Source organism: Halichoeres trimaculatus, unplaced genomic scaffold, assembly GCF_033239565.1.
Source record: "Halichoeres trimaculatus isolate MK-OKI-2021-1 unplaced genomic scaffold, fHalTri1.1 fHalTri1_scaffold_19, whole genome shotgun sequence".
NCBI classification, from domain to species: Eukaryota; Metazoa; Chordata; class Actinopteri; order Labriformes; family Labridae; genus Halichoeres; species Halichoeres trimaculatus.
Genome location: NW_027437197.1, coordinates 27897129 through 27912630, shown reverse-complemented (window position 1 = coordinate 27912630; position 15502 = coordinate 27897129). Strand labels below are relative to the sequence as shown.

Sequence of the window (15502 nt, the reverse complement as noted above, 5' to 3'; positions counted from 1 at the left end):
CTCTGTTTACTCTGAGTTCACTCTGAGTTTACTCTGAGTTTACTCTGTTAACTCTATTCACTCTGAGTTCACTCTGAGTTCACTCTGTTTACTCTGAGTACTCTGAGTTCACTCTGAGTTCACTCTGTTTACTCTGAGTACTCTCTGTTCACTCTGAGTTCACTCTGTTCACTCTGAGTTCACTCCGTTCACTCTGAGTTCACTCTGAGTTCACTCTGAGTTCACTCTGAGTTCACTCTGAGTTCACTCTGTTCGCTCTGAGTTCACTCTATTCACTTTGAGTTCACTCTGAGTTCACTCTGAGTTCACTCTGAGTTCACTCTGAGTTCACTCTGTTCACTCTGAGTTCACTCTGAGTTCACTCTGAGTTCACTCTGAGTTCACTCTGTTCACTCTGAGTTAACCCTGAGTTCACTCTGAGTTCACTCTGAGTTCACTCTGAGTTCACTCTGTTCACTCTGAGTTCACTCTGAGTTCACTCTGAGTTCACTCTGAGTTCACTCTGTTCATTCTGAGTTCACTCTGAGTTCACTCTGTTCACTCTGAGGTCACTCTGTTCACTCTGAGTTCACACTGTTCAATCTGAGTTCACTCTGAGTTCACTCTGAGTTCACTCTGTTTACTCTGTTTTCACTCTGTTTCACTCTGAGTTTACTCTGAGTTCACTTTGTTCACTCTGTTCACTCTGTTTTCACTCTGTTTCACACTGACTTCACTCTGTTTCACTCTGACTTCACTCTATTCACTCTGTTCACTCTGAGTTCACTCTGAGTTCACTCTGAGTTCACTCTGAGTTCACTTTGTTCACTCTGTTTTCACTCTTTTTCACTCTGAGTTTATTCTGTTCACTCTGAGTTCACTCTGTTCACTCTGAGTTCACTCTGAGTTCACTCTATTCACACTGAGTTCACTCTGAGTTCACTCTGAGTTCACTCTGTTCACTCTGTTCACTCTGAGTTCACTCTGAGTTCACTCTGAGTTCACTCCGTTCACTCTGAGTTCACTCTGTTCACTCGGTGTTCACTCTGTTCACTCTGAGTTCACTCTGTTCACTCTGAGTTCACTCTGAGTTCACTCTGAGTTCAATCTGAGTTCACTCTGTTCACTCTGAGTTCACTCAGTTCACTCTGAGTTCACTCTATTCACTCTGAGTTCACTCTGAGTTCACTCTGAGTTCACTCTGTTCACTATGAGTTCACTCTGAGTTCACTTTGTTCACTCTGTTTACTCTGTTTTCACTCTGAGTTTACTCTGTTCACTCTGAGTTCACTCTGAGTTCACTCTGTTTACTCTGAGTTCACTCTGAGTTCACTCTGAGTTTACTCTGTTAACTCTATTCACTCTGAGTTCACTCTGAGTTCACTCTGAGTTCACTCTGTTCACTCTGAGTACTCTCTGTTCACTCTGAGTTCACTCTGTTCACTCTGAGTTCACTCCGTTCACTCTGAGTTCACTCTGAGTTCACTCTGAGTTCACTCTAAATTCACTCTGTTCATTCTGAGTTCACTCTGAGTTCACTCTGAGTTCACTCTGAGTTCACTCTGTTCACTCTGAGTTCACTCTAAGTTCACTCTGTTCACTCTGAGTTCACTCAATTCACTCTGAGTTCACTCTGAGTTCACTCTGTTCACTCTGAGTTCACTCTGAGTTCACTGTATTCACTCTGAGTTCACTCTATTCACTCTGAGTTCACTCTGAGTTCACTCTGAGTTCACCCTGTTTTACTCTGAGTTTACTCTGTTCACTCTAGGTTCACTCTGTTCACTCTGAGTTCACTCTGTTCACTCTGGGTTCATTCTGTTCACTCTGAGTTCACTCGATTCACTCTGAGTTCACTCTGAGTTCACTCTGAGTTCACTCTGAGTTCACTTTGTTCACTCTGAGTTCACTCTGAGTTCACTCTGAGTTCACTGTGTTCACTCTGAGTTTACCCTGTTCACTCTGAGTTCACTCTGTTCACTCTGAGTTCACTCTGTTCATTCTGAGTTCACTCTGAGTTCACTCTGTTCACTCGGTGTTCACTCTGTTCACTCTGAGTTCACTCTGTTCACTCTGAGTTCACTCTGAGTTCACTCTGAGTTCAATCTGAGTTCACTCTGTTCACTCTGAGTTCACTCAGTTCACTCTGAGTTCACTCTATTCACTCTGAGTTCACTCTGAGTTCACTCTGAGTTCACTCTGAGTTCACTCTGTTCACTATGAGTTCACTCTGAGTTCACTTTGTTCACTCTGTTTACTCTGTTTTCACTCTGAGTTTACTCTGTTCACTCTGAGTTCACTCTGAGTTCACTATGTTTACTCTGAGTTCACTCTGAGTTCACTCTGAGTTTACTCTGTTAACTCTATTCACTCTGAGTTCACTCTGAGTTAACTCTGAGTTCACTCTGAGTTCACTCTGTTTACTCTGAGTACTCTGAGTTCACTCTGAGTTCACTCTGTTTACTCTGAGTACTCTCTGTTCACTCTGAGTTCACTCTGTTCACTCTGAGTTCACTCCGTTCACTCTGAGTTCACTCTGAGTTCACTCTGAGTTCACTCTAAATTCACTCTGTTCATTCTGAGTTCACTCTGAGTTCACTCTGAGTTCACTCTGAGTTCACTCTGAGTTCACTCTGTTCACTCTGAGTTCACTCTAAGTTCACTCTGTTCACTCTGAGTTCACTCAATTCACTCTGAGTTCACTCTGAGTTCACTCTGTTCACTCTGAGTTCACTCTGAGTTGACTCTGAGTTCACTCTGAGTTCACTCTATTCACTCTGAGTTCACTCTGAGTTCACTCTGAGTTCACCCTGTTTTACTCTGAGTTTACTCTGTTCACTCTGGGTTCACTCTGTTCACTCTGAGTTCACTCTGTTCACTCTGAGTTCACTCTGTTCACTCTGAGTTCACTCTGTTCATTCTGAGTTCACTCTGAGTTCACTCTGTTCACTCGGTGTTCACTCTGTTCACTCTGAGTTCACTCTGTTCACTCTGAGTTCACTCTGAGTTCACTCTGAGTTCAATCTGAGTTCACTCTGTTCACTCTGAGTTCACTCAGTTCACTCTGAGTTCACTCTATTCACTCTGAGTTCACTCTGAGTTCACTCTGAGTTCACTCTGAGTTCACTCTGAGTTCACTATGAGTTCACTCTGAGTTCACTTTGTTCACTCTGTTTACTCTGTTTTCACTCTAAGTTCACTCTGTTCACTCTGAGTTCACTCAATTCACTCTGAGTTCACTCTGAGTTCACTCTGTTCACTCTGAGTTCACTCTGAGTTCACTCTATTCACTCTGAGTTCACTCTATTCACTCTGAGTTCACTCTGAGTTCACTCTGAGTTCACCCTGTTTTACTCTGAGTTTACTCTGTTCACTCTGGGTTCACTCTGTTCACTCTGAGTTCACTCTATTCACTCTGAGTTCACTCTGAGTTCACTCTGAGTTCACTCTGAGTTCACTCTGAGTTCACTCTGAGTTCACTTTGTTCACTCTGAGTTCACTCTGAGTTCACTCTGAGTTCACTCTGAGTTCACTGTGTTCACTCTGAGTTTACCCTGTTCACTCTGAGTTCACCCTGTTCACTCTGAGTTCACTCTGTTCATTCTGAGTTCACTCTGAGTTCACTCTGTTCACTCGGTGTTCACTCTGTTCACTCTGAGTTCACTCTGTTCACTCTGTTTACTCTGTTTTGACTCTGAGTTTACTCTGTTCACTCTGAGTTCACTCTGAGTTCACTCTGTTTACTCTGAGTTCACTCTGAGTTTACTCTGAGTTTACTCTGTTAACTCTTTTCACTCTGAGTTCACTCTGAGTTCACTCTGAGTTCACTCTGTTTACTCTGAGTACTCTGAGTTCACTCTGAGTTCACTCTGTTTACTCTGAGTACTCTCTGTTCACTCTGAGTTCACTCTGTTCACTCTGAGTTCACTCCGTTCACTCTGAGTTCACTCTGAGTTCACTCTGAGTTCACTCTGAGTTCACTCTGTTCGCTCTGAGTTCACTCTATTCACTTTGAGTTCACTCTGAGTTCACTCTGAGTTCACTCTGAGTTCACTCTGAGTTCACTCTGAGTTCACTCTGAGTTCACTCTGTTCATTCTGAGTTCACTCTGAGTTCACTCTGTTCACTCTGAGGTCACTCTGTTCACTCTGAGTTCACTCTGTTCACTCTGAGTTCACTCTGAGTTCACTCTGAGTTCACACTGTTCAATCTGAGTTCACTCTGAGTTCACTCTGAGTTCACTCTGTTTACTCTGTTTTCACTCTGTTTCACTCTGAGTTTACTCTGAGTTCACTTTGTTCACTCTGTTCACTCTGTTTTCACTCTGTTTCACTCTGACTTCACTCTGTTTCACTCTGACTTCACTCTATTCACTCTGTTCACTCTGAGTTCACTCTGAGTTCACTCTGAGTTCACTTTGTTCACTCTGTTTTCACTCTTTTACACTCTGAGTTTATTCTGTTCACTCTGAGTTCACTCTGTTCACTCTGAGTTCACTCTGAGTTCACTCTATTCACACTGAGTTCACTCTGAGTTCACTCTGAGTTCACTCTGTTCACTCTGTTCACTCTGAGTTCACTCTGAGTTTACTCTGTTCATTCTGAGTTCACTCTGAGTTCACTCTGTTCACTCGGTGTTCACTCTGTTCACTCTGAGTTCACTCTGTTCACTCTGAGTTCACTCTGAGTTCACTCTGAGTTCAATCTGAGTTCACTCTGTTCACTCTGAGTTCACTCAGTTCACTCTGAGTTCACTCTATTCACTCTGAGTTCACTCTGAGTTCACTCTGAGTTCACTCTGAGTTCACTCTGAGTTCACTCTGAGTTCACTCTGTTCACTATGAGTTCACTCTGAGTTCACTTTGTTCACTCTGTTTACTCTGTTTTCACTCTGAGTTTACTCTGTTCACTCTGAGTTCACTCTGAGTTCACTCTGTTTACTCTGAGTTCACTCTGAGTTCACTCTGAGTTTACTCTGTTAACTCTATTCACTCTGAGTTCACTCTGAGTTCACTCTGAGTTCACTCTGTTTACTCTGAGTTCACTCTGTTCACTCTGAGTTCACTCCGTTCACTCTGAGTTCACTCTGAGTTCACTCTGAGTTCACTCTGTTCACTCTGAGTTCACTCTGAGTTCACTCTGTTCACTCTGAGTTCACTCTAAGTTCACTCTGTTCACTCTGAGTTCACTCAATTCACTCTGAGTTCACTCTGAGTTCACTCTGTTCACTCTCAGTTCACTCTGAGTTGACTCTGAGTTCACTCTGAGTTCACTCTTTTCACTCTGAGTTCACTCTGAGTTCACTCTGAGTTCACCCTGTTTTACTATGAGTTTACTCTGTTCACTCTGGGTTCACTCTGTTCACTCTGAGTTCACTCTGTTCACTCTAAGTTCACTCTGAGTTCACTTTGTTCACTCTGAGTTCACTTTGAGTTCACTCTGAGTTCACTCTGAGTTCACTCTGTTCACTCTGAGTTCACTCTGTTCACTCTGAGTTCACTCTGTTCACTCTGAGTTCACTCTGAGTTCACTCTAAATTCACTCTGAGTTCACTCTGTTCACTCTGAGTTCACTCTGAGTTCACTCTGAGTTCACTGTGTTCACTCTGAGTTTACCCTGTTCACTCTGAGTTCACTCTGTTCACTCTGAGTTCACTCTGTTCACTCTGAGTTCACTCTGAGTTCACTCTAAATTCACTCTGAGTTCACTCTGAGTTCACTCTGAGTTCACTTTTTTCACTCTGTTCACTCTGTTTTTACCTATAATTCACTCTGAGTTCACTCTGAGTTCACTCTGAGTTCACTCTGAGTTCACTCTGTTTTCACTCTGTTTCACTCTGAGTTCACTCTGTTCACTCTGAGTTTACTCTGTTCACTTTGTTTTTTTTACTCTGTTTTCTCTCAGGATTTGTTCTAGTTTTACTCTGGATTCACTCTGTATTAAGTTTGTATCTGTTTTGTTTTTCACTCTGTTTTTATTTTTATTTTTTCAGTCTGTCTACATTCTTTTTTCACTCTGCATTGGCTCTGTTTTGACTCTGAACTTACTCTGTGTTCAGTCTGTGATGATTCTTTTTTCATTCTTTTTTCACGCTGAGTTCACTCTGTTTTTACTTTGTTTTCACTCTGTTTTCAGTGTGTTTCCACTTCAAGTTTACACTGAGTTCACTTTGATTTCACTCAGGATTTGTTCTGTTTTTACTCTGGATTTGCTCTGTGTTAAGTCTGTATCTATTCTGTTTTCACTCTGTGTTAACTCTTTTTTTTTCTCTGTCAACATTCTTTTTTCATTCTGCATTTAATCTGTGTTAAGTGTATTTTTCTGTTTTCACTCTGAGCTTACTCTGAGTTTGTTCTGTTTTTTACTGCAGTTTGGCTCTGTTTTCATTCTGTGTTCATTCTGTTTTCACTCTGATTTCACCTTGTTTTGGCTCTGTTTTCAGTGTGTTTCCACTCCGAGTTTACTCTGAGTTCACTCTGATTTCACTCAGGATTTGTTCTGTTTTTACTCTGGATTTGGTCTGTTTTTACTCTGGATTTGCTTTGTATTCACTCTGGATTCACTCTGTGTAAAGTCTGTATCTATTCTGTTTTTGTTCTGTGTTTACTCTTTTTTTAATACTCTGTCTACAATCTTTTTTTCATTCTGCATTGGCTCTGTGTTAAGTGTATTTTTCTGTTTTCACTCTGAGTTTACTCTGAGTTCATTCTGTTTTCACTTCAGTTTGACTCTGCGCTCATTCTGTGTTCATTCTGTTTTCACTCTGAGTTCACTTTCAGTTCACTCTGAGTTTAGTTTGTTTTCACTCTGTGTTCACTCTGTTTCATTTCTTGGGTTTTTCCTTTTTAAACGGGTCCAATAGAAATCTGGATCCCAGCATTTGTGTTGAAAGATGGGTCAACCAGACAAAAGAAATGACAGATGGTTTCAGGTTTTGTAGTTAGCAGGGATTTATTTTCTTTCTCCACCTGCTCTGACCTTATATCTCCTCCACATCATGGAGCCTTCCTCCATCTTTCCTCTCCTCCATCCTTAATACATGAGCCCTGAGATCCTCCTCCTCAGATGATCAGCATCCACGCTGCCAACTCTGGGCTCAGGAGCTTCATCAGGTGGGGTTTCATCCTGATCCCTTTGTTTTCCATCCTCCAGGTGATGGACTGGATCGAGAACCACGGCGAGGCCTTCCTCAGCAAACACACAGGTGTTGGGAAGTCTCTGCACAGAGCGCGGGCCCTGCAGAAGAGACATGACGACTTTGAGGACGTGGCTCAGGTGAGTGTGTGTGAGGATCCCGTCACTTCTAGCCTCAGGTTTGTCTTTTATTCTGGTCCAGCACACTTTTTCAGTGCTGTGCTTTTTACAGCTGTATTTCAATCTGTGTTAATTCCTTCTCTCTATCAGGGCTGTATTCACTCCTCGCTCACACATCTGTTAGTAATCCAGGCTGATTAATCCCAAAGATTCTAAACCATGAAGACGTGCGTCTCCACAGCCATGTATGGTCAGGAGTGTTTCCTGAATGATCTGCTGAAGATGTTATCCATTCCTGCTTTTCACTGCTGCGGTTCATCACGAAGGAAACACTGGAGCTGTACATCTGATGCTAAATATGGAAACTAAGCTGAGAGTGGTTAAAAACAGACAACAGGGAACATTTCTGAGTTCAACACAGAGACGACCACACTGCAGGAAGCACAGACTCTAGATCCTCAGAGTGTTTAATGCAGTTCGGCACGTTCACATTAGAAACCATGCATTCATCAGTTGGACTGTGATCTGACTCCGTGTAGTTTGTCCACTGTGAATGCTGATCTCTATCCAGTCAGTCATCTCCAATGTTCAGCTTTCAGAGAAGTCAGTCCAGCGGTGTCCTGCAGCGTCCTGCGAGCTGCTTCATGAGGACTTAAAGGAGCAGGCTCAGTGTTTGCAGAGGTCTTGTTTGGTCCTATAGTCAATCTTTTATGACTTTAACTCTTGAGCCTCAAAATGCTTGTCGGGACCTTTTTTCTTATTTTGACTATAAAATGGGCAAAAAATGTCCTGTGAGCAAACACTTTGGCCCATTTCTCTGGAATACTTTGAGCTTTCAATATTTATAGTTTTTTCTAATTTACTGCATATTACGTAAGAGTAAAACAGTTTGAAATGAAGAAAAACACTGGAATCAAACATTGAGAGCAGATTTTACAGGATGAACTTAGAATTTAAACATTAACTTATTGGCTGCCAACCATTTTAAGAGCATCCTGACTGTTCATTCGAGACCCAAATTTTCTATGACTATGTAAACACCAAAATGACCTAAGAAGAGTGGACTCTATGTTTTTATGTCTCTCTTCCCGATTTTGATCCAAAAAACAGAGAAAAGATATTTTAGATCACTCTCGTCTCGGGCACTCTATTCTTTAATCCTCTCCGTGATCTTCGTCGTCTTTTCTCACGATCCGCTCTTACTCTCTGAACTACTGTGACACATCCTCAGATCAAGTGTGAGCTGCCTGAACTTTTCTGACTTGCAGCTCTCGCTGCGCCTCTGTCATCTCAAATCTTCTCCTCATATCCACGCTGATCTCTCATCCAAAAAGTGGACGGCTCTCACTCACACTCACCCACACTGGTTACACTCACTGTACAGTACAAATAAGGCTTGGTATGTTGATTTACAAAGATATAAAACAATACATGCCTCAAATCATATCCAAACAGTAAAAAAGAAGCCTTGGTACACTGTTCTAACATCACACATTATACATGAGCTATTTTACGCACTGCGCCACACACACTTACACATATACATAACAAATGCAGGACGTAACTCCGTTCTAAAAAGTTTATCACACACAGTCAACGATGAATTTTGCACATATTTTACAAATTAGACCTGATACACTGTTCTAAAAAAGTCACCACACAATACAAGCCTGAATCAACACATGAAATTACACATATGAAGTAAAAACTAGACAGAGAGAGCCTCATTCATCCCGAAGTTCATCCCATCTAACTTTACCTTTTTTACATGAAGTTGCTCCTTCAGATGCTCCTTCAGTCCCAGAATCATGCAGAAACATCAGTAGAGGTTTTATACCCTGGAGTAGTGATGGGCATTTTTAGAGAGTCCCCTGATCGATTAATCTGATAAATTTAAGATCAATCATCGATTTGATCGTTTTTTGTTATTGTTTTTATGCGAATGGCAGAAATTACACAAAAACGTCTTTTTTCCTCATAGAAAATTTTATTCAATGAAGAGTTAACTTCTCAACAACAGTCATCTTAAATATGACATACTCTTAAACAAAAAGTTATGCTGCGCACTCGTAAAGGCCGCAACGCGGCCCGCAGCTTTAAATAAGACGCTTCGACAAGCGTCACTGCTGCATCATTAAACACAAATGAGCATCTTCTAGAAATAACTCAAAAAGACATTAATTTAGAAAGAAAACATTATAATCCAAGCTATATTCTGAGGGAATGAGTTCGTTTCCCAAAATGTAATTTCAAAAAATGCACCCGCCGAGAGAATTAGAAAAAAACGAAACATAATCCGTCACAATTTTACCTATTAACCTAGGACCTAATAGCAAAGAAAAAAGTGACTCACATAACTGCTATGGCTGGTGATATTCCAAAGTACAGTTAATCCTGTCTACTGATTCTTGTTAAGGAAGATGAGCATGTCAACATGTTCTGGGGTGAGGCGCGAGCTCAGCCTGGTGACAGTCAGACCCGCGGCTGAGAACACCCGCTCTGAAGGGACCGAAGTAGCAGGGATGCAGAGATATTGTCGCGCTAACTTAGCCAGCCTTGGAAACCTCCCTCCGTTCACTTTCCACCAGTCTGTAGGGTTACAATCCAGGGGTGGAGGAGTCTCTCTCAAAAAGCTCTGAACTTCTGAGTCGATGCGAGTGTTGCCAGTGGTGGAGTATTGCTCCCCGAGGAGCAGTGCCATAGCAGAGGCAGGAGCTGCCGCCGCAGCTCCAGAGATGGCGTGTGTGTCGGGCGATGTTTCCCCAGCTCCCCGAGCCTCCAGGACATCAACTTCACCCGCATCCACTGCCTCTCCCAGTGAAGCCAGTGTCCCATTTGCAGTCACTCTCTGTGTTGAGGTTAGAAAGCCCAGGTGCTTGTGACGAGGGTCCAGCATTGATGCGATCATGGGGGCAGATGACAGAAAATCATCAGACTGAATCTGCGAAATATATACGAGGAAAGATCGCAATCAATAATCAGAAATTATATGTCTAAATTGAATACACAAATTATAGGTATTTTGTGTTGACTAAAAGTAATAAGGTCCTCTCCGTCACAGCCATAATTATCTTTTTTTAACGGAAATCAGGTGTTAAAAATTTATAAATAAATTAAATATTTTAATATTCAAATATTTGAGCTTACATTCATTCGTTTGCTGAGGGAAGACCGCACTTTTGACTTGAACTCGGTGACTCTTGGCCCGTCTCCTTCTCTGCTCATGAGGTGGTTGTTGATGAGGCCGAACGTGATGGGATATGTGTTGGAAATGGAGACGTCCTCTCCAGACATGACAGTAGTGGCACACTTGAGAGCTGCCAGCACAGGCTGCGTGTCCTCCATCAGCTGCCAGTGCTCATCCTTCAGCTCCAGGACCCGGGCATCTTGAAGCTTGGTCACCACCCGATCCGACAGGACAGCCACAACAGCCCACCGCTGCTCCACCAGCCGATCGAACATCTCGCACACAGAGTTCCACCTTGTTTTACAAGATTGTATAAGCCTGTGCGTTGGGAGTCCTATTTGCTCCTGTTTTTTTCGTAGCGCATTACTCGCCACGGTGCTGTGATTGAAGTGGCTAATAAGTTTGCCAGCTGCAGAGATGACCCGATGGAGATGTAGTGCAAATCCGTCATTTATTGCCAGCTGGAGAGTGTGCGCAAAGCAGGCAATGGATATCCAGCTCACTCTGGTCGGGTTGTTTGCAGCCACAATATTGGCAGCATTATCGTGGACGCAGGCGAGAACTCGACCGTCAAGTCCCCACTGCTGCACAGCTTCATTCAGCTTCTCAGCCAGCTTGTCGGCTGTATGTCGGCCCGGCAGGCTTTCGGTGAGCAGGACCACTGATTTAACTTGCCAGTCTTCACCGATGTAATGGCAGGTGATGGTGATGTAGCTCTCGGCTGTCAAAGCGGTCCAGCAGTCTGTGGTTATGGCAACCCTGACAGCTATGGATAACTTTTTTAATAGCTCCCACTTTACTTCCACGTAGTGACTTTCGATGAGCCGGGTGACGTTTCGTCGTGACGGAATGTGGTATGCTGGTTCAACAAGGTTGATAAAGTCTCTAAAACCTTTGCCGTCGACAATACTTAGAGGCAGCATGTCCTTCTCAATCAGTTTGCAGATACCTTGGGTAATTTTCTCCGCACGCTTTGCATCACAGTTCCTCCTTGCTAGCATGTGGCTGATTGTAGGTTGAGTCTGAGAGGCCTCGGGGGATTCATTAATCTCAGGATGCACATGGTTCACGTGGTACATCATCGGAGTCGTTGTTGTGTTGTACTTGTACACGGCATTGCAGTGTTTGCAGCAAACCTCGTCATTTTTCCGCTCAAAATGGTCCCACACCACACTCCGCCTTGCTTTCTTCATGTTTTTTTCAACTCTGCGGGGCTGGACTGTCTTACGACAGCCCGCTGATGCTGTATTACTCCGCCTGTAATAGGACAAAATCCTTCCGCGCTGTGATCGTCGCTGCATTGCTTCGTTACACATACTTGACTGGAAGACACATGTTTTTAGTAACCTTAAATCGATCAAATTTTACGTGATCGACGTAATTCTTAATGATCAATTAATCAATCATCGATTAATCGTGCCCATCACTACCCTGGAGAATCTTCTTTTTTGGCATTTTTAGGAGACTTTAGCTCTGATCTCTCTGTGCCCTCCTGCCATGCATCTGCTCCACACTCGTGTGTGTATTTGCAAGCTTCCTTAAAAGCCTGAGTAAAATCACCATAAAAACCACATATCAACTAAAAGTGCACAGTCTCAGCTTTTACAAACCGTTGTAGTTTTTTCCTGTTGTGCTAACCATTTAGGAATAATGGTCTTTCAAAGTGCAATGTGTCTGCGATGACACATCTGGTGTTTTAGGGTTAAAGAGATGAGGAGCAGTAAAGAGTCTGATGTTGGTCTTTTTTGGAGCTGTCAATTGTCTAATGGGATCAGTTTCAGAGGAAAGTGAGTGCTCAGGGTGTGCAGATGTTTAATTCAAGAGTTTTGCCTTGGAGAGTAATCAAACGTAAAAAGGTCAAAGTGTTTCAACTGATCAGGACTTCAACCTCTCACAAACAGCATAGCAGATTTCTTCAGACTCCCTCCTTGGTTCTCCTACAGGTCATATCACAGAGGAAATCCCTGAACCCTTTCATTACAGACCTGTGATCGAGTAAAAACCTGGTCGGACCTTCAGCACTGTGGAAGCTCAGAAAGTTCTACAGGTTGCTCCTCAGGTCATTCTTCAGGTCATTCTTCAGGTCATTCTTCAGGTCATTCTTCAGGTCATTCTTCAGGTGGTTTCTCATGCATTTCCCCTTGTCCTCCCTCAGGTGGTTCCTCATGTCTTTCCCCTTGTTGTTCCTCAGGTGGTTCCTCATGTCTTTCCTCCTGTCATCCCTCAGATAGTTCCTCAGGTCATTCCTCAGGTTGTTTCTCAAGTTGTTCCTCAGGTCGTTCCTCAGGTCGTTTCTCAAGTTGTCCCTCAGGTCGTTCCTCAGGTCGTTTCTCAAGTTGTTCCTCAGGTCGTTCCTCAGGTCGTTTCTCAAGTTGTTCCTCAGGTCGTTCCTCAGGTTGTTCCTCAGGTCGTTTCTCAGGTTATTCTTCTAATCGTCTTTAGTTTGCCCCATATGTGGTTCCCTTTGTTGTTTCTCATGTTGATCCCCGTGTTGTCCCTCATGTTGTTACTCGGGTCGTTCCTCGTGTCATCACTCAGGTCGTTCCTCATGTCATCCCTCAGGTCGTTCCTCATGTCATCCCTCAGGTCGTTCCTCATGTCATCCCTCAGGTCGTTCCTCATGTCATCCCTCAGGTCGTTCCTCATGTCATCCCTCAGGTCGTTCCTCATGTCATCCCTTAGGTCGTTCCTCATGTCCTTCCCCATGTTGTTCCTCATGTCATCCCTCAGGTCGTTCCTCATGTCATCCCTCAGGTCGTTCCTCATGTCCTTCCCCATGTTGTTCCTCATGTCATCCCTCAGGTCGTTCCTCATGTCATCCTTCAGGTCGTTCCTCATGTCATCCCTCAGGTCGTTCCTCATGTCCTTCCCCATGTTGTTCCTCATGTTTTGTATGAGGTTGTTACTTGGGTTGCTTCCCATGTCCTATCCCATGTTGTTCCTCTGGTTGTTCCTCAGTTGGTTCACGGGGTTGTTCCTCAGGTTGTTTCTCATCTTTTTCCTCATGCCGTTTGTCAGGTTCTGATCTTTGCTCTGAAATATCCTTTGAGTCAAATGTCTAGAGGTTTTTTAATCAGCTGACGAATCGTTTCCTTCTTTACCCCCAGTGGAGTTCAGTAAACCTCGCAATCCTATAAAAGAGCCAGAGTTAATCCTTTAAAGAGTGTGTGGTCGTATACTCTGCTGTTTACGCTTGGATTAGGATTAACCTGCATTTGATAAGGATTATTTGGGTCTCTCTGTGATGTTTCTTCTTTTTCAGGGCAGTTTGCTGCATTTATGTCATACGAATAATTTTAGTGAATGTTTGAGAAACATGCTGAGGGATGAATAAATATCAGTGTGTCCAATCTGACATGGGATTAAATATCTTCATGAAGTCTCTGTCTGTGGAGCAATGAAGAGTATTAGTGTTATTTTAATCACCACAGCTGGTTTTATCCTCACCTCTTCGGGTGAGAGGCCACAGCTTCAGGAAACATCAGAGAGGTCAGACGTCATGAATCCTTTGCTCTCACTGAAACTCATTAAATCAAAGATCCTGATGCTCTCTCCTGGGAGGGTTTACTCTGCTTCACCTGTTTCATTCCCAACATGAGAGGGTTGAAGGATAGCTGGCTTTCATTAAACCATGAGTCACTAACACAACGTCTGACTGAGAGGGAGATGTTTGGTTTGCTGGAGTTCATAGTAAAGTGTGTTTGTTTAATTTACCTCTCTCTGTTTGGTGTCCCACCCTGAGCCCGGTGGGGGGTCAGACTGGAATGAATGAAGGATTATGAATCACCTCACAGGGGTTCATCTGCTCCACCGGCAGGTTATATTATTGCTGTGAATGCAGTAATGCATTCACAGCATATGTTCTGTGTCAAAAAAATTTCTTCTTCTTCTTCTTCTTCTTCCGCCCGCTTTTTTGGACCGCTAAAACTTCTGCAAACTTCAACCGATTTTCACCGTTCAAACTTCAAAACGTGTGTTTCAGTGGGGACAAGGGGGCTATGACTCTTCAGAAACTTTTCACAAATACTCTCCGAGATATTCAACGTTTTACGAGATCTCGGTCCCATAGAGATGAATGCGGAATTTTCAAAATTTTCTCCCTTCAGGACATTTTTTCAGCCTTCTTCAAACCCTTCTCATTCAGTCATAAATTCAGCTACAAACTCCATTCAAACTTCAAAATATTCAGCTATCTTTTGGCTTCATTCAGTGGGTTTCCATAGTTTCCTAGCATTCATAGTTTCTTCACAATGACCCTTCAAAGGTCATAATGCATTTCAGCTCTTCAAGCCGTTTAACATTGGTGTGTATTGGACGGAATGTTTCAGCTCAGAGTGGGAGATTCAAACGACAGAGCAGGGAGAGGGGGAAACAAGACCTGGGAAACTTCTGGGTAAACTGCTCTCTTGGCCACATTTTTTGAGCTATCAACACAAATAAGCCCTCAACATGTAAGTAGTCTTGTCCTGCCTCTGACAAAGTGGTTTTTAAAGCAAAAGGATGGAGCACTTTTTCACAATATGGCCAACTGTCGGGCAAAGTCAGCTCCGGCACCCATGTACTCCAATATTAATTCCTGAGGGGTTTTCTCAGAGATCAGTCAAATTTCCCTCATCTATCTATCGCTGTCATGGGCCTATTTCTGCATCTTTAGACATGAAATTAACACAGACAGCTTCCTCAGGGTCTCAGGATTCCTACGGTGTGATCATTTTTCTTATCGGCCCTTTGGTTTTGTCACAGTTGTAGGCAGTTTGACACCCTGATTTCAGTGGAAATGTGTTGGGAATCAACAGACTCCACCAGCTCTCTGATGGCAGTTGGTAAACAATGATCACCATGGCAACATCTGGCTTCAGATGAGCCTCAGCTGACAGGCTTACATGATTAAAAACTTACACACAGGACACACAGAATTTCATTTTAACAGCGTTTCAGAGATGAGACTTGCATTTTCCCTCAGTCAGGTCATTATTTCCATAACTGTTCTTTAAAATTTAATTCATTGCTTCAAATTTTGAAAAGATGCAGCCATTTCAACTTTAAATTCATTTATCCATTTAACTGATTCATCCATTAATTT

At 43.0% G+C, this 15502-nt stretch overlaps 2 protein-coding genes across 3 annotated transcripts in view; one reads left to right on the top strand and one right to left on the bottom strand.

Moving 5' to 3' along the window:
* kalrna (kalirin RhoGEF kinase a) overlaps nucleotides 1–15502 on the top strand; it is a 164259-nt gene that overhangs the window by 67486 nt on the left and 81271 nt on the right. For both annotated transcript variants that reach the window (XM_074695045.1, XM_074695044.1), the window contains exon 14: nucleotides 7131–7253. In XM_074695045.1, the coding sequence (XP_074551146.1) occupies nucleotides 7131–7253 (123 nt within the window). The remainder of the gene's footprint in view (nucleotides 1–7130; nucleotides 7254–15502) is intronic.
* LOC141808593 (E3 SUMO-protein ligase ZBED1-like) lies at nucleotides 9631–11612 on the bottom strand. Its single transcript, XM_074695262.1, has 2 exons — nucleotides 10380–11612; nucleotides 9631–10173 (listed from the first exon to the last, which is right to left on the bottom strand). The coding sequence occupies exons 1-2, from the start codon at nucleotides 11610–11612 to the stop codon at nucleotides 9631–9633; spliced, it is 1776 nt and encodes a 591-aa protein (XP_074551363.1).